The 27,673-nt window shown below is 40.6% G+C and overlaps 1 protein-coding gene across 2 annotated transcripts in view; it reads left to right on the forward strand.

The window, feature by feature from the left end:
• The window catches only part of SPON1 (spondin 1), a 270,634-nt gene that overhangs the window by 67,639 nt on the left and 175,322 nt on the right, over positions 1 to 27,673 (forward strand). For both annotated transcript variants that reach the window (XR_005020852.1, XM_036859677.1), the window contains exon 3: positions 12,922 to 13,055. Coding sequence is in view for 1 of the 2 variants with exons in the window: in XM_036859677.1 (XP_036715572.1) it covers positions 12,922 to 13,055 (134 nt within the window). In the remaining variant the exon portion in view is untranslated. The remainder of the gene's footprint in view (positions 1 to 12,921; positions 13,056 to 27,673) is intronic.

Consider the following 27,673-nt stretch of genomic DNA (forward strand, 5'->3'; position numbering starts at 1 on the left):
TATATATATATACATATACATATATTATATATATATATATGTATATATATATAATTACATCTTCTTTATCCATTCATCTGTTGATGGACATTTAGCTTTCTTCCATGTCTTGGCTATTGTAAATAGTACTGCTATGAACACTGGGGTGCGTGTCTCTTTATGAATTAGAGTTTTCATCTTTTCTGGATATATGCCCAGGAGTAGGATTTCTGGATTATATGGTTACTCTATTTTTAGTTTTTTAAGGAACCTCCGTACTGTTCTCCATAGTGGCTGCACCAATTTACATTCCCACCAACGATTTAGGAGGATTTCCTTTTCTCTACACCCTCTCCAGCATTTATTATTTGTAGACTTTTTGATGATGGCCATTCTGAACAGTGCGAGGTGATACCTCATTGTAGTTTTGATTCGCATTTCTCTAATAATTAGCGATGTTGAGCATTTTTTCATTGCAACATAATTTTTATACATACTGGGAAACCAAAATATTCATGTGATTCACTTTACTGCAAAAATTAAAGAGGTCTGGGACCGAACCCAGAGTATCTCCAAAGTATGCCTATATTCCTGCTTCTCCTCTTTAGGGTGTCTTTCTCCTGCATTAATACAATCAAGCTAAGGTGCTGGGGGAACACTTCCCTCTAGCTACAATATACTGAAGACCCACTGCTTCTCACAAACTTCTAGAGAAGAAATACGTACGAGATGATGCAGTAGGACATATATTCCCTCATTCTCTAACATGATCCCTAACTGTCAGTGTCCCCTACACTCTCTGACTCAACAATCCACATTTAGATGTACTGTTGCCCTTTCCTTCAGACTCAGACCACCCACTACCCAGACCAATAAGGACTTGAGGACAGCCTTCTTAAGCAACCACTGTCCCCATCACTATCCCTGATAGGCATCCATGGTCGTGGTGCCCTGCATTGACCACTGGGCTCATAAGATATTTTCTTACTCACATCTCACATCCCCACCCCACCCCCAGCAGAAGTCCCTTCTAATCCCAAGGCCCAAATCTAACCCTTCCTGCCAACTCCATTCCAAGCCATGCTCATGGGACCAGTTTTCTTCTGTGGATGTCATTCCAAGTTCCTGTTCCAATTATCTGACTTATCCATGGTTCTCATGTGGGAACTGGAGCCCTGACCCTGACCACCAGCTCTGTTCTCTATCTATGACTAGCTTTCTGCTTCCAGAAGACAAATGTCCAAGATGGCATCTATGGCGACTTCCAAATAGTATTCTCCTGGATGTCCCACTGCCATGGTCCACCCACTTGTTAGAAAGCTTGTGACTTTATCCAGGACCTTGATGTTATTTAGGTTCATCTCCTGAGGCTTATGTCTGTCGGACCCCAAAGGGTGAGACAACATAGCAGAAGAGAGAATCCATATCAGGGTTGAGGAGGGGAGCCAAAATTAGACTTAGGAAAGAAGTATTGTGTATTCAAGTCTGAAAAGAAGGTGAGGCCATAAACAGGTTGAGTGTAAATGTAAGCCATGATGCAGATTTCAAAATGGATATGGTAGGTGATTCAGGATTGTGATCAATGGAAAGTTTTGGAAACTTTGTAAGTCATGCTGATGAGGTGGCTTAGAAAGTCCCTAATATTTGAAAAGGTCTGTTCATGACCAGATGCCCAACCAATTGCCTTAATGATAGGTTGCCAAGCATTCTGGAAATCCAACCTTGTCCACCTGTCTTAACTTGGTCTACCTTACCTGGCTATCTCACCTGACTGGGTGGGGACCAGTCTCAGGTCCCTTAATTTCTCTCTTTTCTTACAGGGAGTCAAGCAGCCCCCTTGCCAGCAAATCTCCCCCAAGTGACTTTAAACTTAAACTTAACCTGAGAAGGTTTATTGTAGCCTACATTAAAAAAAAAAAAAAAAAGAAATGTTACCCATAGAATGTTGTAATGAAGTCCCTTAAAAAGAATTAGAAACCTCTTCATTTAAAGTAATACATCATCATTTTAGAAAATTTAGAAACCACAGAAAGCATAGACAGGAAGTAAAAATCACCCATAATACTACTACCAGACACCACCACCCATCATAATATGTTTTAATTTTTAGTCTCAGGTACTCAGAAAAGAAACCAGAGACTGAAATGAGTGTTGAAGCCTTTTTAAGTGACTTTCATTTAGTTGGTGGCTAACATGGTGGGTCTACTGTAGACCAGGACAAGTGTGGAGATGTTTGGGGGGTGGGGAAAAGGACAAGAACAAGTTCTGATAGGCCCAAAGCTTGTTGGAGGAAGCTGACATTTTCTGGAAAACAAACAACTTTGGGAGCATTCTCTGAATCAGAGGAAATAACCCCTTCTGTTCAATGCTCAATTACCATCTGGCAACTGAGGTTGTGCATAAACAACCATATTTACCTAAGGTGGCCTCTGTGGCTTGGCAAACATTCTTCTTTGTTTCACTGCTGGGCCAAGGTTCTGAGTCTTATTCCCCCACTGGGATCTTTTTCCAGAGATACAAGCTTTCGTTTCAGACAGCCCTGAGTCAGAATCCAGACCAGATCATTTTGACTTTTATTTCCTCATCTATGAGAATAATTATTCCCATCAAGGATTCAAAGATGTGACCATGTTAAGTACCTGGCACATAGTAGGTGCTAATTAAATATTAATTCCCTTTGGCTTTCCTAATATAGTCACCCAGAACCCTCCCAAGGATTTTAAAGATTTAGGGTTAAAATTAACTGCAAAAGTTCTCTGTAACCATCAGTAAAGGGGTTCCTCATGGAGGCCAAGTGTGCCACTCCAAGAAAATCACATGGTTTGGAAATCTACCCTCACACCAATAAAGCTGCAGAAGGGAATCTAAGTACCCTTTAAGAAAATACGAAGCAGAAGTACTATTTACATTTACCAAATACTTGTGTGTGTGTTGGAGTGGGATGTTTAGTTGTGGGCTGGTCCAGTGGAGGTGGTTCCATAGGACTCAGCTTGGCTAGAGAGAAATTCTTACCTAACATAAGGGAATGACACTATCAGGAGGGAGTGTGGTATAGAGGAAAGAGAACGGGCGTTAGAGCAGATAAGGCTGAGGTCAAACCTCAGTTCCACCACTGCGGGATTTGAACAGGTTATTTAACCCATCTGCATCACAGTAGTTTCCTGAAGGACAGGCTTAATACTGCTTAATTATTGGAAGGAAATGGAAATCATATATGTAAAGTCCTTAGCCAATAGAAAGTGTCAGAAATGCAAGCTATTATTATTATCAAGGCTATTAATAATCATCTAGAAAAACAAAATCCAAAGTCAGAAGGACTTCGTCTAACTCCAGGGAGTTGTCTAAATAGGGAGTAAAGGCAGATATTGCAGCCAGGAGGTAGAGCCAGCAATCTGACAACCAAAGGGAGGGGGCATGTACATCTGGTTCTTCAGTGCACACCTCTTAGCTATCAGGCACTGTGCTAAGTGCTGAGGAAACAAAGAGAAAAAAAGCAAGAGACATAGTGTCTGCCCTCGTAGCCTACAGATTATTAGAGAGGTAGACATTAATCAAGGACTCAAACAAATGCTTGTAAAATTAAAAGAGGGCTAAAGTGTCTGAAGGGAGAGGGATGGATATATGAGAACACATAACAGGGGAAATGGCCATAGTGAAAGAGGACAGGGAAGGCTTTTCAATGAGAGGGATGAGTGAGCTGAGATGCAGAAAAGGAAGAAAGGGAAGAAGGAAAGGAGGAAGGGAGAGGAGGAAGGAAGGAGGAAGAAAGAAGGGAGGGAAGAAGGAAAAGGGAATTGACTAGGCTTTTGCAGGAGAAAACAAGTGCAGAAAGCAAGGGCGGAGGGGGGGGGGGAGATGGCACAGTATGAGGCTAGAGAGGTGGGAAGGCAGGGACTTGACTCAAGGATTTCAGTCTTGATTCTGGAAACAATGAAAAGCTGTTGAATTGTTCTAAGGAAGGAGATTATATTCGTGTTTTTAAAAGATCACTCTGGTTTGCAGTATAGAGAAAAAAATGAAGAAAGGCAAGAGAAGATGTACAAAGACCAGTTAGGATAATTTTATATTAGTTCAGATTAAAAATGATGTAGCTTAGTCTACAATAGTAGTAGGGATATTAGTCTATGGTAGTAGTAGGGATGGTAGTAGGAATTCAAGAGACATTTGGAAGGTAACATGGACAGCATTTGGATACAAAGGGTGAGAGAGGGAGAAGAGCCAAGGATGACACCTGGCGTTTCTGACTTGCACAATTAGAGCAGAAACAGGTTAGAGGGAAGATAAATTAGTTGTTGACAAGGTGTATTTGAGGTATGTTTCATCCAAGAGGAAGTGCAAGTAGAAGATAGAAGTTGGGAGATGCATGCCTAGAGCTCTGAGAAGTGGCCGAGACTGGAAATGTAAACTTGTGAATCATCCACACATAGGTAGCAATTAATGCTGTGAGTTGAAGGAGATCACCTACATAGAGGGAATAAAGTCAGAACAGGAGAGGGCTTAGGACTGAGCTTTGAGCAATTTCAAATTTAAAAGCCAGTAGAGGAGGATCAGCAACCAAAGAAAGTAGGGAGAGAGGACGGGAAAGTGGAGGTGGGGAGAGGGCAGGAAGGAGCTACGGCACAGAAGCTATGGGAGGAGAGTGCTTCAAGAAGGACTGTAGATCTATTAGGTTAAGCACTGCAGAAGCCACTGATGGCCTTAGCTAGAGCTGTTTTAATAGTGTGATGTACGCCCCAAACACCTGGGATTGGGATGAAGATGAGTGGGATGTGAAGTGAAGACTGGAAGTATAGCCAACTCATTCAAGTTATTTGATTGTGATGGAGAGAAGAGCGAGAACACCATATCTGGAGGGGGATGAAGGGTTAACTGAAGGTGTCTTTATTTTTCAATGGGAAAGACTCAACTGTGCTTACAAGATTAATGGGAATGATTCAATTGGGGCAAAAGTTGAACCTGGAGGAGAGAAAAGGGGTAATTGTTAGAGTCAGGAAGAGGGATGGGAACAGAGCAGAGATGAAAGAGAAGTAAGGCTCCTCTGTTACAATAAGAATGAAGGAGGACAGGGTGAATGCAGGTGGGAAAGTGAAGGACTTTAAATCTGCTGACTTCTGTTTATTCTGTGAAGTAAGTGGCAAGGTAATACAATAAGAGTGAAAGAAGAGATTAATGTTGGAAGTTTGGAGAGATTGGAGATTTGAAATCATCATTGTTGACAGTGGAAGGGTAATGGTTTGCCAGATACATACAGCAATGTAGCTGGGCCAACCTGAGGCTAGCAGTCAATTAATATAGGAGACAATTGGCCTCATCACATGACTTTGTCCAGTAGCATCGAGCTCCACAGGTGTGAGTGGCTGGGATTTTATCACATCAAGAAGATAAAATGAATTGGGAGATTGGGATTGACATATATACACTAATATGTATAAAATGGATAACTAATAAGAACATGCTGTATAAAAAAATAAATAAAATTAAATTTAAAAAAAAAGATAAAATGATAGAGAAGCAAGGGAGTTTTTAGAGTATTTATACCATATATGAAAAAATAAAGATCCATAGAGATAACACAATGTTGATAAAGAAGAGCAAGGAATGAGGACTTGCCCTTCCAGATATTAAAATATATTACAGTGCTATGGTGGGGGTGGGTGGGAACCTGAGTAGAAAGCTCAGTAACAGTGTGTTTGGGAACCTGGTATACATATGCCCCATTTGCCTGGAAAAGTCTGTTTTGCCAGTTGTCTCAGAATATTGTAATTATTAATAACAAACTTTTTCATCCTTGTTTGGACAATAAATTTTATGGTCACTCTTTATATGAGAAAGGTGGCATCACAAAGTGGAGGAAAGATGGATTGAGTGGTGTTAAAAGTAGCTCACAGTATGGACTTCTAGCTTCTAGGCCCACGGGTAAGGAGCTTAGAGGTCACCACTCCATCCTAACAAGTGAAATGCTGAGCAAACCAAAAAAGCAACAATTCTTTTTAGAGCCATCAGAGAAATGAGATCACAGGGCAAATTGCTGCCCCCAAATTGGAGAGGCAGACAGGAGGATACAGAGAATCACAACTTAACAGAGCAGAAATTTCCATATGCCAGAGTAGGAAAACCTGAACTACAATCAGGTAGTCCAAACTACGAAGTTCAACTACAGTTTTGAACTACAAAAAACACCTTACCTAATCGATGGATTGCTTGAGGCTCAGTGTGGACAAGTCTGAGAGTTAGAAACTCCAGAGGTGCCCAGTCATTGGCGGGGAGGGGGAATAACTTGTGGGCTTCACCTCCAGGAGATCTACCACGTCCTCACAGTGAATATCAGAGAAAAAAATCTCATCGGGCTTCTGGCAAGGGGAGGAGAAAAGGAACTAGTTTTAAATACACCAGACATTCTGTTCTTCTCAACAAGGTCTGCTCTCAGGAGGAGCTATCTTACTACAGCCTAACCTCCTAGAGTTTTATCAGAACCTAACCTATCTGGGGGAAGGGAAATACCCAACTCCAGCCCCCTCCAGTCCCACCTAAGTGGTGGGGGGAAACTGAGACGCACACGTGAAATTCACAGTCCAGGGGTACACGTCACCAAAAGATGGAGACCTAATCATAAGGCTATAGAACACTTCCTCTCCCTGACCCCTTACCACAGGCATACTTCAAAGATATTGTTGGTTCAGTTTCAGACCACTGCAATAAAGCAAAAATTGCAATAAATCTAGGCACATGAAATTTTTGGTTTCTCAGCACATATAAAAGTTATGTTTACATTGTACTGTACTCTATTAAGTGCACAGTAGCATTATGTCTAAAAAAAGGACATACCTTAATTAAAAAATACTTTACTGTTAAAAAATGCAGTGTCTCTGAAATGCAATAAAGTGAAGCCACAATAAATTGAGGTATGTCTACATGTTACTAAAGGCCTATTTACCTCAGTTCCTTTTACAGCACATCATGTCCACCTTGCAACAAAAAATTAAAAGGCAAACCAAAAGGCAAAAAACACATTTGAAGAGATAGAGAAAGCGTCAGAACCAGACATGGCAGGGATGTTGGAATTATCAGACAGGGAATTTGAAACAACAATGATTAATATGCTAAGGGCTCTAATGGATAAAGTGGACCGCATGTAAGAACAGATGGGCAATGTAAGCGGAGATGGAAATCCTAAGGAAAAACCAAAAAGAAATGCTAGAGATCAAAAACCTTGTAACAGAAATGAAGAATGCCTTTGATGGGCTTATCAGTAGACCGGACACAGCTGAGGAATCTCTGAGCTTGAGGATATATCAACAAAAACTACTAAAACTGAAAAGCAAAAGAACAAAGACTAAAAAAAACAGAACAAAATATACAAGGACTATGAGAGGACTACAAAAGGCATAACATATGCATAATAGGAATACCAGGAGAAGAAAGGGAGAAAGGAACAGAAGAAATACTTGAGACAATAATGACTGAGAATTTCCTCAAATTAATATCTGACACTAAACCAAAGATCCAGGAAGCTCAGAGAACACCAAGAAAGATAAATGCCAAAAAAACTATATCCAAGCATATCATTTTTAAACTATGGAAAATTAAAGATAAACAAAAAATCCTAAAAGAAGCCAGAGGAAAAAAACACCTTACCTACGGAAGAACAAAGATAAGAATTATATACAACTTCTCAGAAACCATGCAAACAAGAAGAGAGTGGGGTGAAATATTTAATGTGTTGAGAGAAAAAAGCCACCAACTTAGAACTCAATACGCTGTGAAATTATTCTTCAAAAGTGAAAAAGATATAGAGACTTCTTCAGACAAACAAAAATTGAGGGAGTTTGTCACCAGTAGACCCGTCTTGCAAAAAATGTTTAAAAAAGTTCTTTAGAGAGAAGAAAAATAATATTGGTCAGAAAGTCAGATCTCCATTTAAAAAAGGAAGAGTATTAAAGAAGGAATAAAGGAAGGTAAAATAATTTTTTTAATTTTTCTTATTCTTAATTGATCTAACAGATAGTACTTTGTTCAAAATAATAATAGTAACAGTGTATTCAATTGTATATGCTTATGTCTATATATGCTTATATATGTTTATGTGTAAGTGAAATGAATGACAGCAATGATATAAGGGAAAGGAGGAAGGAATTAGGAATATTTTGTTATTATAAGGTACTTGCACTATCTTTGAAGCAGTATAGTGTTATTTGATAGCAGACTTGGATTAGTTGTAAATGTATACTGAAAACTCCAGGACAACCATTTTAAAAAGCCAAAAAAAAAAAAAAAGTATAATCGATACACTAAGGAAGGAAAACAAATAAATAGAATCATATAAAATTCTCAATTAGAACCAAAAAAGACAGAAAAAGTGTGAAAGACAGAAATAGGAACAAAGAACAAGGCAACAAATATGGTAATATTAATCTGCCTATATCAATAATCACTTTAAACATCAGTGGTCTAAACAGATCAATTAAAAGATTGTCAGTGAATCAAAAACAAGACCCTTATATGTTGTCTATAAGAAACCCACTTTAAATATAAAGACATATATCAATAGATTAAAAGCAGGATGACAAGAAAGATATACAGTGTTAACATTAATCAAAAGAAAGCAGGAATAGCTATATTAATTTCAGGCAGAGTGGACTTCAGAGCAAGGAAAGTTATCAGGAATAAAGAGAGGCATTACATAATGATAAAGGGATCAATACTCCAAGAAGATGTAATAATCCTTAATATGTGTGCACCTAATGACAGAGCATCAAAATGTGTGAGCTGAAAACTTACAGAACTGCAAGGAGAAATAGATGAATCCATTGTCATAGTTGTAGACTTCAATTCCCCTCTATCAGAAATGGACAGATGTAGCAGGCAGAAAATCGGTAAGGACATAGTTCAACTCAAGAGTGCCATCAATCAGCTGGATCTAACTGACATCTATAGACTACTTCATTCAACAACAGCAGATTACACGTTCTTCTCAAGCTCACGTGGAACATTCAACAAGATGGATCGCATTCTGGGTCATAAAATACAACTTAACAAATTTAAAAAGATAGAAATCATACAGTATCTGCTCTCACACCACAATAGAATTAAACTAGAAATCAAAAACAGAAAGATAACTGGAAAATCCCCAGATAGTTGGAGGTTAAACAACACATTTCTAACCAACACATGGGTCAAAGAAGGAATTTCAAAAGAAATTTTAAAATATTGTGAACTAAATGAAAATGAAAATACAACTTATCAAACTTTGTGTGATGCAATGAAAGCAGCACTTAAGGGAAATTTATAGCATTGAATGTACATATTAGAAAAGAAGAAAAACTTTAAATCAATAATCTAATCTTCTACTTTAGGAAACTAGAAAAAGAAAAGCAAATAATATCTAAAATAAACAAGAAAAATAATAAAAATTAGAGCAGAAATCAATGAAATTGCAAAAAGAAAGAAATCAATAGAGAAAATCAATAAAACCAAAAGCTGGTTCTTTGAAAAGATCAGTAAGATTGATAAGCACTTAGCCAGGCTAACTGAAAAAAAAAAAGAGGAGACACAAGTTACTAATATCAGAAATGAAAGAAGGGACATCACTACAGATCCCATGGACACTAAAGGAATAATAAGGAGTATTACAAACAACTCTATGCTCACAAATTCGATAACCTAGCTGAAATGGACCAATTCCTTGAAAGACACGATCTACCAAAACTCACACAATAAGGAATAGAAAATATGAATAGGCCTATATCTTTTAAAGAAATTGAATCAATAATTAATATCCTTCCAAAACAGAAAGAACCAGACCAAGACGGGTTCACTGGTGAATTCTGCCAAACATTTAAGGAAGAAATTATACCGATTCTCTACTTCCTAACTCATTCTATGAGGCCAGCACCACCCTATTAGCAAAAGTAGACAAAGACATTGCAAAGAAAAGAAAACTGCAAACCCATATCTCTCATGAACATAGATGTAAAATTCCTCAGTAAAATATTAGCAAATCAAATGCAACAGTGTATAAAAAGAATAGACACCATAACCAAGTGGGATTTATCCCAGTCATGCAAGGCTGGTTCAGCATTTGAAAATCAATTAATGTAATCTATCACATCAACAGGTGAAATAAGAAAAATCACATGATCATATAAATAGATGCAGAAAAAGCATTTGACAGAATCCAACACCCATTCATGATAAAAACTCTCAGCAAACTATGAATAGAGATAAAGGTCCTTAACTTGGTAAAGAGCGTACAAAAAACCTACACTTAACATCATACTTACTGGTAGGAAACTTGAGACTTTGCTGCAAAGATCAAGAACAAGGCAAGGATGTGCCCTCTCACCACTACTTTCCAACATCATACTGGATGTCCTAGCTAATACAACAAGACAAGATAAGGAAATCAAAGATACACAGATTGGGAAGGAAGAAATAAAGCCGTCTTTGTTTACAGATGACATGGTTGTCTACATAGGAAAATCTGAATCGACAAAAAACCTCAGGGAACTAATAAGCAATTACAACAAAAGCTTGATGATTGCCAGGAGTTGTGGGGAGGGAGGGATGAATCAGCAGAGCAGAGGATTTTTTAAGGCAGTGAAACTACTCAATACAATACTACAATGGTGGATGCATATTATTATACCTTTGTCAAAACCCCATAGAATATGCAACACCAAGAGTGAACTCTAATGTAAACTGTGGACTTTGGGTGATGATGTGTCAGTGTAGGTTTCTGTAGGTTTATCAGTTGTAACAAAAGTACCACTCTGATGCCTGATGTTGATAATGGGGAAGGTTGTGCATGTGTGGGAACAGGGGGTATATGGGAACTCTCTGTACTTTCTGCTCAATTTTGCTGTGAGTGTAAAACTGCTCTAAAAAAATCTGTTTACTAATTTGTTTTGAAGTAGCTCACAGTATGGAGAAAATAGAGTTGGATCCCTACTCCATCACATTAAAAAGTAAATTCTAAATGGATTGAAGGCCTAAGTGTGAAAATAAAATTATAAAGCTAATGGAAGAAAATACTAGAGAATATCTTTGTGATCTCAGTGTTTTTAGCAAGACCAAAAAAGTGCAAGCCATAGGAGAGAAATTGATCAATTTGATTAGATGGAAATTATTGAAGAATTCCAAAGATAAGATGAATGCCTGGGTGACAAAGATATTTGTAAATGATGAGCATTTCATATCTGGAAAGTCCTACAAATCGACAAGAAAAAGAAAAATCCACCGGTAAATATTCTGAGTAGGCAATTCACAGGAGAAACATGATAAATTTATGAAGAGATGCTCAAATTTGCTAGTATTAAATGAAAACAAGATACTACTTTACGTCCATCAGATTGGAAACAATTAAAAAGTCCAATAATCACAAGTACTAGTGAGGATATGGGGAAATGGGAACAGTTATGCATAGCTTATAGAATGAAAGTAGGTAAAGGCATTTTGCAGAACAATCTGGAACTACTTAGTGAAATTAATATGATTATACCCACAACCTTACAACCAAGCAGTCCCACTGCATGGTTTATATTGCTGAGAAACTCATGTAGGTTCATAAGCAGAGCAGCATGAGGATTTGTATTACAGCAGTGTTTGTCGAGGCAAAGAGCTGGAAGTCAGTTAAGTGCTCCTCACTGGGAGAATAAGTAAAATGTGGTCTATGCATGCAGTGGAGTACTAAGCAGCAGTCAGTAGCAGTGTTACATTCACAGGTAGTAACATTGACATATCTCAAAATTATAAGATTAAGTGAAAGAAATATTAAAATACAAAACAACTCTATGTAACTTCAAGTAAATTATACACACACATATATATGTATATATACGTATATGTGTATATATAGATATTCAGAAGGACATATATTAAATACTTAGGAGTGAGTGGTAAACAAAGGAAGGAAATGAGAGACGTATAAAGAATATAGAGATAAACAAAACGTTGCCTTTGCTTTGCACAGTGATGAAAGTATATGATGTGACTTAATTTTTTACCTGTTTTCCTAAAAAAAAAGAGGAATTAAAAAACTTTTTAAATAAAATAAATACAATATGGATATAATGATCTCATTAAATTGTATTTGAAAATTAAATGAGTAATTCATATAAAGCACTTAGCTTAGTACCTAGCCTACACTAAACACCCAATAAATGTTCTCTGTTAATGTTAGTAGCACCACTCATGACACAGCTACTACCAGTCAGTTGGAGTTGGCACTTAAGACCCATTGGATTTAGATGATTTCCCCCAAAAGGTCTGTTCAGGTCTAACAGTTTGTGGTTCTACGAGAGGGATAGGCAAGTCCTGGCTGCAAACCCAGAAGCAAGCAGGAGAAATGGTGAAAACAGCCTTGGGGAATGGGAATGGCTACCAGCTTTTTTGCAGTGTCATAGGAAATCTTGATGGTTAACTTGGGAGAACACCAGTATAAGGCACAAATTAAGAAAGGAGAGGCTGCAGGAGTAAACAGTGCTATAGTGCTGGGTGACTTTATGTACTTTGGTATACTTACTCCAAAGGGGGGTTTTCTTTTAGCATTTTAATTTCAAGCTATAAAATTGAATCACAACATCTAGGTATTATAGTGTTTGCTTTGGATTATCTCCCCCCCCCCGCCTTCTCCTTCCCTGAAGTGGGACACAGGTTGTTGTAGTGAAATGAGCAAGATCATCACCTAGTGGCCTGTCCCTCAAAGTGCTGACAAAAGATCCTGGTCCCAGAGAGCGGAGAACAGGGGCTACATCCTTGCCCTTACGTTAATTCAACAAGCATTAAGTGGGACTCAACGCCAGGCACTATTCTGGTGTCTTGGGGATGTAGAACTACTAACAGAAAATGACAGATTTAAAAATAAAATTAAGGAAGTGTCAACACGGAAACTTCCCAAAGTGACATTGCATTTTAATGTGTTTATTTTCCACTGGTTTTCCACAGATCATAGATGAAGAAGAAACACAATTTATGAGTAATTGCCCCGTTGCGGTCACCGAAAGCACCCCACGGAGGAGGACGCGGATCCAGGTGTTCTGGATAGCGCCACCTGCAGGAACCGGCTGTGTGATTCTAAAGTAAGTGAACAAAGGAATCCTTGGAACACTTCACTCCCCTTCCCTGTGCTCTCTCGAAGTCTCCATGGTGCGGTTGCAGAAGGAAAAGTGCCTTTACTGGGGCATCAGACAAGTTGTATCATCTCTCTGCCCTCCCTTATCTCGACTCTAAAACAGGACTATGGGCGGTCTTTTTGTAAAGTGCTATGGAAAGAATCAATCACCTGAATCTCTATTTTCTTCCCATACAAATGATCTGCTGGTTACTCTCTATCTTCCTAGAGATAATGATCCTATGGCTGGTCAAGAAAATTATGACCCAGGCGAGGATAATTTTTGGCTTCCTCCATCTTGAATACACCCCCTATCCTTAAGCTGTGCTAGGCTGACCTGAGACCTGACTATAACCTCCGTTGGCCCCAGGCTCTGCTTTATGATCCTGTCTTCTTCCTTCTCCCATCAAAATTGCCCTCTTGCACCGCTTCCTGTGGGGCATCTTGATCCTCATCTTGGTGAGTTACAATAGATGATGAGAGGTATGAGCCAGCCAATGGTTTTCCCCTGAAAGGTAGCATTATCTCAAACCTGTGCTTCCAAAATTGTATGTTATTGAATGATGTTCAGGGAGATGTAAATAGGTGGGCAGGAAATCAATTTCTATGGTTAAATAACTTTGGGAAATGCTGTATGCTATATATCTCCTTCTTGCAGATTCACAACATATATTAGCATATTGAAGGTTTTGCAAAGTCCTGCCAAAAAGAAGTCTGTTTAACTTGGTTTCACCCAGCATTTGCCAAACTCGACTGCAAAGCTCCTTTTTTGCTGAGACATCTATTAACATTAAGTAGTTTGAGAAATGTGGCTATAACCTGTTTTAAATACATTTTAAGGCTCTATAGAGTGATGCTGGGAATTTTAGGATTTCAGACAGGCAAATAGTCATGGGTAGATAGGCAAGGCTCCAATGCCAGCATCCAAGAAACCCTTTTTCCTGGAGTTAGCGGCTGGGAACTTCCCAACCATCTTCTACTTCTTTCAATCCCCTAAGGCCTTATGTATATATTTGGTTCATTTGTCTGAACCTGTGGCAGGTGGACATTTCTAAAGACTTAGAACTACAGCCCATCCCTGAGGAGAGACTGATAAGCAGGCATCCCTCCTAGGCTCTCCAGCCCCTGCAGTTTCTGGACCCAGCTGTGCCTGGCTTATGGGAGGAAAAAAAAAGCTCACAGAGATTTCTGGAAGCCTCTGTCCATTGTCTAGACTCAGTCTTGTCTTTAGCCTCTTTTTGCTGCCATCTGTATGGACATCATTTATTTTTTTCTTAGTTTAATGCAAGCTGAGCATCCTTCCTCAGATTCCTTGAGAAGTTTGGCTTTTGGCACTAATCTACATTGGTGATTTTTTTTTAATTTAGAAGTAGAATTTATGTATAAGTATAAATCCCAATATATAACATGTATCTAGTATCTAGTTGCAACGTGGGAGAAGGCCTTGTAGGAATAAACGAAGACCACTGAACTGAGAAAAGAGGCTATTTATTCAGAGCTTGCTATGTAGCAAGGAAGTCAGCTGCCATCACTAGCATTTGACAGAGACTCAAAGGCAGGCAGAGAAGTGGGAAAGCTTTACAGTGAAAAATAAGATTGTGGGTACTTTCTGACTGGAGATTGTTGGCATGGGGAAGCTGAGAGCGGGCTAACTAGAAATGGAGCATCTGATGTGATTGGTTTGGAGAGCATATTAGGCTTTCTCTGACTGGTCCTGAGATGGAAATAGAGGAGGCAGTGGGGCAAGAATTAGAGAGTTGACATCATTAGATGAGTCATCATTAGAGAGTTGCCCAAGTCCTAACCGTTCTGGACTAATGGCTGCAGACGTTGTAGTTTGGCTTCCCAGGCCATTTACTGCAGAGGTTGGGGGTCAGAGTTCTATCATCACTGTCATATACAGCCTGGCCTTTGTCCATTAGTATATTCAGTCTCAGCCTGGAGACCGGGTTCTCAGCTTGGCTTTCCAGTACCCACACCCCCGCCCATGGCAGCCCTATCACTCCACAGAGACTGGGGCTCTCCAATATCAGATCTGTGTGATGAGTCTTCCTGCTCTAAAACCCTTATCCCTTTGGTGTAGATCTCTGATTTTCTTTGACTTATTGTTCTCACAAACCAGAAGCCTTTGATCTTCCTGGTGGAAGCCAAAAAGGCATCTCTTGTTTACCGTTAACAATGAACATATGTGAACATATGTTTATCCATTAACAGTAAACAAATGTGGCTTGTTCAGTCACTCATTCTTTCAGTAAATGTAACTGAGCTTCTATTTGCACAGACGTCCACAGTGTACAGGCAACTGAAGTTAAGATCTTGGCCCTCAAGGTTCTCACAGGCCAAATGGAGGAGAAAGAAAGGGACAACCAGTACTGTCTACCATGAAGTCAGCTGCACATCTAGCAGGCTTTGTCTAATTTAATCTTCACAACAAACTTCCCCCTTTTATGCAGGAGGAGACAAGTCCCAGTGAATTAGGCAAGTTTCTTGAAGTCACACTTCCATTTAATGCTAAAGCCCCATGTTCTTCCTTTCTTTTATCTTTTTCTGAAGGAATTAAATGTAATCTACAATTATTCACTAAAGAAATCATTTTATAGGTAAGATGTAAATATATTCACATTGTAAAATTTCAAACAATACAGAAAATAGTGAAATACAGAAAAATACAGAATACAAAAAGAGTGAAAAATCCCTGACATTTCTCCCAATAAATCCCACAGTCTTCTACCCCAAAGTAGCAATAGATATCAATTTGGCTTGTATTTGTTAGACTTTTATCTGTGAGTTTATACACATATAAAAAAACATACAAGTACCCTTTACACAAATGGTATCATGGTCTACGTGATGTCCTGAAATTAAATGGGTTTTCACTAAATAAAAGGTATTAGAGATATTTCCAGGTCAGAACATATGGATCTATCTCTTTTTTTAAACTGTTGCATATAATCTACTGTGCAAATGTGTTAGTTATTCCACAGTTGATGGACATTTAGATTGTTTCCCGTTTTTTACTATTACCAATAATGCTATAATAAACATCCTTATACATACCTCTTTGAGCAAATATGCAAGTTTTTATCCATGGTAGCTGCCAAGAAGTAGGATCATAAGTGATGGACATTTATAATTTTAACAGACATTGCCAGATTTTCCTCCAAAAAACTTGCCAACTTAAACACTCTCCCTGACTTTGAACAAGAGAGCCTGTTTCCTTACTTGCTCAACAACTCTTTTTTTTTTTTTTTTCATTTGGCTGCACCAGGTCTTAGTTGTGGCATGTGGGATCTTTAGTTGTGGCATGTGGGATCTTTAGTTGTGGCATGCGGGATCTTCAGTTGCGGCATGTGAACTCTTAGTTGCGGCATGTGGGATCTAGTTCCCTGACCAGGGATTGAACCCGGGCCCCCTGCATTGGGAGTGTGGAGTCTTAGCCACTGGACCACCAGGGAAGTTCCTCAACAACTCTTGATGTTTATCATTCTTTAAAGTTCTGCCCATCTGATAGTTAAAAATGGTGTCTTGTGGTAATTTATATTTTCCTGATTACTAGTAATATTAAGAATCTTTTCAAATGTTTATTCCATTTTTATTTCCTCTTTGTGAATGGCCCATTCATATTCTTGTCCATTATTCTAATAATGTTTCTTTTAAAAATTGATGTTTATATATTTCCATATATTTATATATAAAATATATGTGTATATTATATGTATAAAATACATTTTATATTATGTATTTTATATATAAACATATGTAAATATATAATTTAATATATTTAAAATATATTTATGTTTAAAATTGATCCTTATATGATAGATAATAACACTTTGTTATAAATTTCAAATATTCCTCTCCATCTTTCTCTTAACTTTGCTTATGAGTATCTAATCATCCAAAAATTTGAAATTTTGTTTTAGTCAAATGTATCCATCCTTCCTCTTATGAATTTTGATTTGTATCTTGTCTAAAAATAATCTTCCTACACCCAAGGTTATAAATATATTCCCATATTGTTAATATTTTTATGGGTTTAAAAATAAATTTAGGTCTTTAATCTTCCTGGAATTTAATTTTGTGAATAATATGGTATCAATAAGCCTCAAGAGAAAGTAGATGGCATGCTCCACATGAGGTGCCAAAGGGTCATTGAATCAGGGGTCTGATTATGATGGTGTGGCCAAAATAAAAGTGAGAGGAGCCTTTAGCACCCATGTCTGAAGGGGCAAAAGGAGCGTGCAGAGGACAGGGCAGAGAAGACCACCACCTCCCAGGGGCTGAGAACTTCAGTTAAGGGAAGCTACTAGCCTGAGGTGACCCACAGGGATCCCAGTCTTGATTCCCTGTCAATTCTCCCTTTTGACCTTGACTCCAACCACGAGGACAACGAAGCCTCGAGGCTTCATTGATAGAGTCCACACAGATTCTCCTCTCCCGCAAAGAACAGGGTACAGAAGGTTGAAGAAAGTAGCTGGAGGGACAGACCAGAGCTGTCCAGCACAGCTGGGAAATGAAAATCTACCTATTTTTTCTCAAAATGGCTAGGTAGTTGTTTCACATCCATTTATCAAATAGTCTGTCCTTTCCCTTATTGTTTGAAATGCTACTTTAACAAATATAAAATTTTTATACATGTCTGTTCTGTTCTGTTGATCTTTTTATCCCTGCACGAAACCCACACCATTTTATAGCATAATTTTATTTTATGTTTTGATAGCAAGTCATCGCTCATTAATCTTCTAGTTCAAAATGTTCATGGCCATTCAAGCAGATTCATAATTCCAGATGAATCATAGAATGAGTTTGCTGTGTTTAATAAAAACTTATATTGGGATTTTGAATGGTGTTGCAAACCCTACAATACATTTTTATATCGTAGCATCCTACAATGTGTTTTCCCAGTTAGAAATATGGAATATCCCCTCTTCAGGTCTTTTATGTCCTTCAGGAAAGTCATGTAATTTTTCCTCATTTGAATTAAACATTCTTGTGAGGCTTTTTTTCCCCCACAGGTATTTTATACTTTTATTGCTTTTGTGAATGGGCTCTTTTTTCCTGTTAAAGTTTCTAATCATTGATTGCTTGTGTTTAGGAAAGCTATTGATTCTTGTACCTTGAGTTTGAGTTTAGACAGTGCTGAACTCTCTTGATAGTTCTAATGCTTATTTTTCATTTTGGGGGGAAATAATGAATAAATATACCTTTGTATCTTTTTCATGTTTTAGTTTATTATCTATCACCTCTAGTACAATATTAAATAGTGGTATTCATGCCTTTCCTGATTTTAGTGGAAATACTCTTATAATTCACTTTTAAGTATAACAGGAAGTACAGGTATCAAACTGATGCCTTGAATCAAGTTGAGAAATACCTTTATCTAGATGGGAAAGTTTCCTTCTTTTTCTTGTGGAAGGTGGTGTTGGAGAAACCAATCAACCAACCAGTATTCCATGTGTCCAGAGTTGACCATCACTGAGAAAAACTCAGAGTATAAACAAGGATCCTGACTTTCAAGACACTTTCCTGAAGTCTAGTTGTGGTGTAAATAAAAATATGTATGCAAAACTTAGCTAACCCAAGACAGACATGAACTGGGGACAAATTAAACATGGTTAGTCAGAAAGTAGATGAACGAAGAATGTAATAATGAGAGCAGCAGAGCTCCTTAGAAAGGTTAGTTTATATCTTGAAGGCAGTAGTAGGGTGTGGATAAATGGACAGAAGGGAAAAGGTCATTCCAGGTGAAGGGAGTGAACAGAGTGAAACTAATGTGAGAACTTAGAGGTGAGAGTAAATACGGAGGCACTGGGAGACAGTAAACAGACAGACTTGGTGAGATTAGAAGGTCATTGGGGGCCGAAATCCATTGCTGAATCATGCAGGTTCTCCAATGTCAAGATGAAGAGGTTGAACTTGATTCAAGAGGAACAAGGGAGCCATTAGTGGATTAAACAGTGGACTGACATGCTAGAAGGAAGATTCACTAAAAAATTAGTCTGGATGCTTACATCTTTGCTTTCCTGGCAGCAAATTCCAGGAAAGATGAAAGGGGAGACACTAACTTTGTTGCAGAGCCCTCACTTTCAAAAATGGGCATTTGTGTTGCTGTGTTTGGGTAATATTCCTGGGAGAAGGCAGACTGGTAGTGTAAGCTGCAGAGTCTGCTAAATATCTGTAGATGACAGCTCTGAAGCCCACATAGCTGGTTATGTTCCTTTGCCCAGGAGGGCTGGGAAGGGAAGCACATAGCAATTACAACTTTCCTTTTGGCACAAACCTGACACCATTTCCATTTTCCATTTGGATGCAAAGATTTGAACATTTCTAAATTACAGGCTTTTAAGACATCCCTCCTTATAGCTTTCTCCCTACAAATGAATGACCCAGCACTTAAAGTTTCCGTGGCATGCTTCAACGCTGCAAACTGTTACAGCAAAGTGGTGACTGATTGAAAGAAAAAGCCTCTGTGAATAGAATAGATGTTTACAGACCCCATCGGAGGGAAGTCCTATCCTCTTAAGTCTGATAAAAGTTTTGTCCCTTGAAGTGATCTTGTCTTTCCATACCTTCATTACATACATTTATTACTAGACTTCTGGCACCCACTTGTCACTTCTTGGGAGGGTTTGAGATGTGGGTTGCCTTACCCTGGAGGAGATAGTCACTTGGTGAACCATTTGGGGAATTCAACCTTATGAAACAGTGATTGGTTGCAGGCAGTAATAACAGCCCAGAGCCAAGCCCTGCTCTAGGTGCATTATAAATACTCATTTAATCCCCAGAGCAACCCTATGAAGTGGATACTAAAGAGGATGCTAAGGCACAGAGAGGTTAAGTCACTTGCCCAAGGTCACAGGGTAAGTGACAGAGCTGGGATTTAAACAGAGAAGCATCTGGGTTCCGGAGCCTGTGATCTTAGTACTGTACTCTACCATCTCAGGCAGGTCAAGTTCAGCTGCAGCTTCTCCTTCTCCCCCAACATGATTAGTTGCCATAACTGCCTCTTCTTTCTCTCAATTGCTTTACATTCACTGCCTTATTCACAGGCACTTCTTGCCTCACTATTGCAGGAACCTTGTACTGCTCACACTAGTTCCTTGCCCTGTGATTCTGCCTCTTACTGGTATAAGAATTGCTGTCCTCATACGCAGCTGAGTCACACCGCTTACATAACAAGCTTGAAGGGGGCTCTCCATCACCTTCCAGATCAAGTCCAGAATCCTGATCAGAGCATGTTAGTCTCCCTATGTCCTTTACCAGAGTCCCTGACCAGCCTCTTCTTCCACTGAATCCCTCCATGAACACTGTTCTCTTGCCATTCTTGTCTGCTCACTCTCTTGATAACATTTATGGAGCACCTACTGCATGCAGTCAATGAGGATTCAGAGACTGTCTCTGAGAATGTCACAGTCTAGGGGTGAAACACAAAACAAATCAAGTCCACAGTCCTTCATCTGCATTTCTGAAACCCAAAAAGCTCTAAAATCCAAAAGATATTTTCTTAACTCCTTTAGGACCCAAACCTGCCTTGAACTGACTTGAAGTTATTTATAATCTTTTAGTGTAAATGTTAATGTGTTTGATGCTGCCCCAGACCCTGATGGGGATGTTACAAAATATATGGAAAGTGCCCTGTATTATCTTTCTGAAATCCAAAACTATTCTGAATTCTGAGATACCTCTGGCCTCAAGGGTAACAGATAAGGGAACTTGGCCATCTGATGGGAAGTTTGGTCATGGATTGCAGGGGAGGCAGCCGTCTGACAGGACTGGGTTTCACAGAAATATTAAAAACGAGCAATTCATTTCTTGCTCGTGAAATAACCTGTTCCCAGCTGCAGCTGCTACTAGATCTGAGAACGTATTCAGTGTTCCCCGTCACCAAAGAATAAAGCCAAAATTCCTTAGCATGGGGTCCAAGGTCCTTAGTGACGTTTCCAGACACCTTTGCAGCCTCATTTCTAGGTGCTCCTCCTCCCACCCAAGACTGCAAGCTTCATGGAGGAGGGGATCAATTTTACTCATCTGTGTGGCCCTAATGTAGGGGTTGGCAAACCACAGTCTGTGGGCCACATCTGGCCTACTGCCTGTTTCTATGAAGAAGATTTTATTGGAACACAACCAGGTTCATTCATTTATGGATTGTTTAGGGCCCCTTTCACGCTACAGCAGCAGAATTGAGAAGTTGCAATAGAGACCTTATAGCCTACAAAGTCTAAAATATTTTTTATCTGGCACCTTATAGAAAAAAATGTACTGACCCCTGGTCTAATGTATACCCCGGTGCCAGGAACTCAATAACTGCTGATTCCTGGCCTGGGTTCTCCTAAAAGCCCAGCTTAGACAAAGGCTTGTGTGCAGGGAGTTTATTTGGGAAGTGATCCCAGGGAGAAGGTGGGGGCAGTGGGGATGGGGGTTATTTGGTCAAGTGTTATTGACCTGGTCATCACCGTAGGCAGTCGACGCTTGCCCCTGCTGGGACCTTTGGAGAAGCCACATGACGTGTCTCAGAACAACGTGCCCAGGAATGAAGGGGGAAGCCATTATCCATTGGTTTTTATCCTCCATTGATCAAGGGTAGCCCCACAGGCATTAACGCCCCTGCACTCTGGGCTGCACGTGTGTGAATGTTCATCAGGTTCTGAACATGTAGTGCAGCATCAGAGAAGCTCCGGGACAAGAAGCAAGAGGTACACCACACAGACAAGGTGTGTATCATCTAATTACAGTGGACAGAGCTGCTCATAGCAACAGTGGTTGGAGTCAGAGTTGGGATGAGAGGATGTGAAGAGGCGTATAGAGATGCTCAATGCATCAATTAGTATGAATAGTAGTATAAGTAGCTTGCATCAGTTAGTATGAAGAGTAGTATAAGTAGCTTACATTTATTGCCAAGAACTATGCTAGGTGCATTGAATGCCTTATTTTACTTAATCTTCATAAAAGTCCTGTAGGGTCTCCACTATACTCTTCCCATTTTCTTGATGAGAAAACTGAGGTTTAGAGAGTTTGTATTCAGGGTAATAAAGCAGTTTAGTGACGGAGCTGGGTCTTAAACCCACTTCCACTTGACTCCAAAGCCCTTGTTGTTAACTAATCACCACTAAGCTACACTGACCCGCACACCCCCACCTTCTGCCTCACTTGGTCTGTGAAGCCTGGAGGGGCAGGGGACTGCCTGGGTCGGGGAGGTGTTGCTCCCCAAGTGAGGAAACTAAATGTCCTTTAGAAAATGGAAAACAAACCCAAGGACCTGGCAAGAGAAAGGCTTGTTAGTGAGAAGGGAGATGAGTATTAGGAGGGATTAGCCAGAACTCATAAGATTTTGTAACTTCATGGAGCTCACCAACTCTTTATATCTTGGAAGGAAATAACACAGAAAACCCCCATCTGATGACTCTGTGTATGATTTAGAGGAAGCTGGCCGGATTAGAAGGATCTGATGTGGCTGAAGTGCAGCTTACCCTGCAATTTTTCTGGCATTAGGTACTGAGAAGACCCACAGGCTCCTTTGTCATACGTCAGGGTGGCTCTCCCTTGAGGCTGGCTAGAACCTCAGCAATGCTAACTAGGGGTGGAAGCAAGGAATCAACAGAAAAGGGGGTGGGAAACCCCAGACCAGTAGAAGAGGCTGGTTCTTGTGAGAGCAGTTGGAGAAACCAAGACCATGGTTAAGAGGGCAGCATGTGCTTGGTTCAGGAAGACTTAGATACTCTAAGACATGCCATCCAACAGCTGGAATCCAGATGCCGGGGCTTCCTGGGAGGCTGGCAGTGGCAGAGTTCCAAGGGAGCAGTCCAATGGCAGCAGAGTTTCATTCAGCAGCTGGAGTCCCAGGTGTAGGATCCAGCCCCTGGGTAGAAAACTGGGAAGAATTAAAAGGAAGTATGTGCTGTGGAGGCACTCCAGGCACAGCAGGAAACTGAGGCTCAGATGGAACACTGAAACCCACGCTGCAAGGGGCAGCGGTGTGACCACAACTCAGTGGGCATGTGCGAGTGAATGGCCCACCCCAATCATGCACAAGGACCCAGAGCCCTGGCAGCAAGACCAGTCCCAGTCCTATCCCAGTGATGGAGCAGGGATTGCCAAGATATTCCAGGCCCTGGTCATGGTGGGATCAAAGCATGATGTTTAGAACCTGTGGACATTTTAAAAATTGAAATTAAATGCATATAACATGAAATTAACCAGTTTAAAGCCATCAATTCGGTAGCATTTAGTACATTCACAGTGTTGTGCAACCACCACCTCTGTTTAATTCCAAAATATTTCCATTGCTCCAGAGTAAAACCCTTTACCCACAAGCAGTGAACCCCATTTTCCTCTCCCCGCAGCCCCTAGCAACCACCAATCTGCGTTCTGTCTCTACGGATTTACCTATTATTGATATTTCATATTAATGGAATCATACAATATGTGATCTTTTGCATCAGACTTTTTTCACTTACCATAATGTTTTTGAGGTTCATCTATGTTATAGCATGTATTGATACTTCATTCCTTTTTATATCTGAATAATATTCCATTACATGTATATACCACAATTTGTTTGCCCCGTGACATTTTTGACATGAAATGACCACAGGATAAAAATGCAACGATGAAAAATCATCAGATGGTATCATATCTACATTAACCTTTCAATCCATATACATATTTTTTTAACCAGGGAATATACAGTAGATGTGTTCCTCCACTCCTGAGCCTCACCCCTTCCCTGGGTAGGACAGTGACAACCCTGGGACAAGGGTAGAAAAGGACAAAGAGATGTTTCCACACCTACTTTGTCTCTCAGGGTCATGAAGTAAGTGTATTGGCCTGCTAGTGGGCAGGGCTGGGACCCAGGGCTGGGTCTGGCCTGCTACAAGCTGGGTCCTCAGGCTGCAGGATTGTGGTTTTCTTGCATCTAGTGTCTGCCCCCTGGTGGATGAGGCTGGTCTAGAGGCTAGTGCAGTCTTCCTAAGGGCAGGGCCAGGGCCCAGGGGATTCTGGGACTGGTGTCTGCCCACCAATGGATGGAGCTGGGTCCTGGGCCCTCTGGTGGGCAGGGCCATGTCCAGAGGCAGCTGTGGGCTCAGGAAGTCTTTAGGCAGCTTGCCTGCTGATGGGTGGGGCTCTGTGTGTGTGTGTGTGTGTGTGTGTGTGTGTGTGTGTGTGTGTGTGTGTGTCCCAGTTAGTTGCTTGGCCTGAGGCATCCCAGCACCAGAGCCTACAGGCTATTGGGTGAGGCCAGGTCTTGGCACTAATGAGCTGGAGGGAGATTTTCAAAATGGTGCCCACCAGCACCAGCGTCGACCAGCACCAGCATCCACGTGGTAGAAGTAGCTCCCAAGAATGGCTACTGCCAGTGTCTATGTCCCCAGGTTGAGCCACACCCTTCCTCCATCCCCTCCAGGAGACACTCCAAAACCAGCAGGTAGGTCTGGCCCAGGACCCTATCAAATCACTGCTTTTGCCCTGGGACCTGGAGCTCATGGTATTTTGTGTGCTCACTTTAAGACTGGAGTCTCTGTTTCCCCCAGTCCCTTGGGGCTCCTGAAATCAAACCCCACTGACCTTCAAAGCCAAAGGCTCTGGGGGCTCATCTTCTCAGTGCAGGACCCGCAGGTTTGATAGCCTGACATGGGGCTCAGAACTCTCACTCCTGTGGGAGAACCTCTGCAATGTAATCATTCTCCAGTATAATTATCCGCCCACCCAGGGGTATGGGACTTGACTCTATCGTGAGTCCGCCCCTCCTACCTCATCTCATGTGGTTCCTTCTTGATGTCTTTAGTTGTAGAAGGTCTTTTGTGGTAAGTTCTGGTCTTTTTCATTGATGGTTGTTCTGCAAATAGTTGTGATTTTGGTGTGCCCATGAGAGGAGGTGAGCTCAGGCTCTTTCTACTCTGCCATATTGGCCAATCTCATGAAGTAAGTGTAAAACATGTTGGCATATTTTATCCTGTCACCAAAATGGCTTGATTAGATCTTTTTATACCCAGTATGTAACCACAGGGTAACAGAGTCATATACCTGGTCGTTTACTACTTCATCTGGTAGAAGAATGGGCGGAAGTCCAGTGAAGACACAAAGGATGCTGGAAAGATGAGCGGAGGGTCCTCAGCGCTGTAGAAGATGACATTCCTTCAGAGCTGCTCACAGCTCCATCACCATTCATTCGCAACCACTAATCAAAGAATTGTCCCTGAACTATTTGCCTTCCTGCAAGCCTGCTTGCCACAGAGAATACCCAAACTAAAGCCAGTGAAGAAATGAGATTAAGTAAGAAGAAAGAATGTCCCCCACTCCTTCCATTATTAATTATTGCAGGCTGATTTCAGCTACATTTTCCCTTGGGCATTTCCCCAACATTTTGCATTTAACAGCCCCTGGAAGCCAGGAAAGTAGAGAGGAAAAAGCTCCATAATATCTTAGTTCTATACTATTCATAAATGAAAATCATTGTTAATTTAGAGTTTGACAGCTGTGGTGCATTTGTAAGTCCAGCGCAGCTGTCATCAGCACTCCAGCTTATTTTTCAAACAGATGTTTAATTTGACTTTAGTGTTATTGCCAATTTTTGAGGAGAAAGAGAGGGGGAAGCAGAAACAGGAATAATCATTATAGTCATCATTTGGTTTCCTTTCAAAACATAAATCGGCATGATTAACGGTGACATCAGAATTGCCCTAATTGCAGTTTTGGGTGCAGGACTGGTTAACCATCATCTCCTTACATCGTCCAAAGTCCATTTTTATGTTTTTTCCCTAAAGTCAGAGGCTGTTTTGTGATAATTACACCCAGACTCTGAACAACAGTCCCCGCTACCCAGAAGAGCCTTCCATAGTGCAGAAGAAAAATCAGGGAGTGGTGAATGATGGGTGATTGGGCTGCAACCCCAGATGAAAGCTGCAGGGCTGAGTCTTGTCTTGCGGCCGTGGAATCAGGAAACCAGTGAGAGCAGAGCCCCGGGAATGGCAGCCAGCTTCTCCCACACTCACTCTTACATCTCTATCATGCTTATGGGGCTTAGGCAGCTGGGTTCATGCATCCTCACAGTGTGCAAATCGGTCTCAGTGTATAAAATTAAACACATCTGTGGCTCCACGTAGAAATCTGATGAGTCAGAATGTACTTGAACAGGCCCTGCTGTTCCAGTCCATGTTGTTTGGAGGAATCTTCCTTCATACCAGCGGTGTCGCTCGGTAAACCCACTTCCCGGATCTGATTTCTCTACCCACGCCTTTTTGTGTTTGGCTTTTAATGGTCTCACTTGGGTCCTACTCTGTACCGTCTATCATGTGTCCAGCCACTGGCCCTCATTACTTCTTTGACAAGGCCTCTGTTGCGGGGACTCTAGACACACAATAACACACTTATTGCATTTCTTTGTACACTGAGAGAAAAGACTCACCTTGCCTTCTTTCTCTGCCGGCCACTGTGACATGTGCTGTGCAAAAGAAGAATCCACTCCAAGGAGAAAGTTGGCAGAGGTCCCAGATCCCAGCTCTTAAGTCATGGTTGGGTAGAGGAATGAGCCACAGCTCCATCCATCTAGTGCTAGAAATCACAGGACGCTCTAAAGTCTCACTTCTCAAAGGGTGCCCCCCCATCTTTTTAATTGGAAAATATTGTTTGCAGATTGTTAACGAGGAGTTAATTTTTCCTTAACTACAGAAAGACAAGGCTTCTGCCAGGTTGACCACCTAAGAATCTGAGGGAATCCTTGGGCAATTATTATGGTATCAAAAGCTCCTCCTGGCTGTTGCTTGCCACCTTGGCTACCTGGATCTAGACTATGGATCTGTTCCCTCAGACAGCTGCTTCCCTACCTTTGCGTCATGCTTGGAGCCCATCCCTTAATACCCCACATCACAGCTGAGGCTAAGCAACAATGGTAGTAAGATGTTGTTGAAAGCTTGGGGAGTTAGAGAAGGGAATCATAACACAGAGGTCCTACATAACTGGCTTATAAATTTGGCTATTCTCAGGGCCCAGAAGCCCAAACTCATCCTTGGGTGTTCCCTGCTTTCACACTTGGTGGGCATCAGGCTCCCTTCCCAACCTCAAGGGCCATTTTAGTTCCCCCTCAAGAGAATGCCCTGTGCAAGTCCCAGTTGACCCAAATCCAGACACAGTTCTCCTCTGGATTAGTTTGGCATTGTAGTTATGAAGGTGGATTCAGGTCAGACAGCCTGAGATTGAGTTCTGGCTCCACCACTTACTACTGATGTCAGGCAAGTCATTAAACTCCGGGTACCTCAGATGTCTCCCCTGTAAAATGGGGATAAATAATAGTACCTACCTTATAGGGTTGCTGTGAGGATTAGATGAGTTAATACATGTAAAGTGTTTAGAACCATCTGGCCCAGAAGCAGCTCTGTCCAAAGCTATATTATTATTGTTGTTATTATTATTGCTTTACATTTGCAATACAATGAAGATCATCACATAGATGTTTCTAAGACAAAAGAAGTGGTTCACCCCCAGAAGTGAATTCCAGTTTCTGGCACTTAGGACGAAAACTATACATGGTTTTTCAAGCTTCAAAAACTCTTAAGTTTCAGTCTCACTGCATCGCCTTCCCTTTTACTTGCT

This window comes from Balaenoptera musculus, chromosome 8 (genome assembly GCF_009873245.2).
Source record: "Balaenoptera musculus isolate JJ_BM4_2016_0621 chromosome 8, mBalMus1.pri.v3, whole genome shotgun sequence".
NCBI lineage: Eukaryota > Metazoa > Chordata > Mammalia > Artiodactyla > Balaenopteridae > Balaenoptera > Balaenoptera musculus.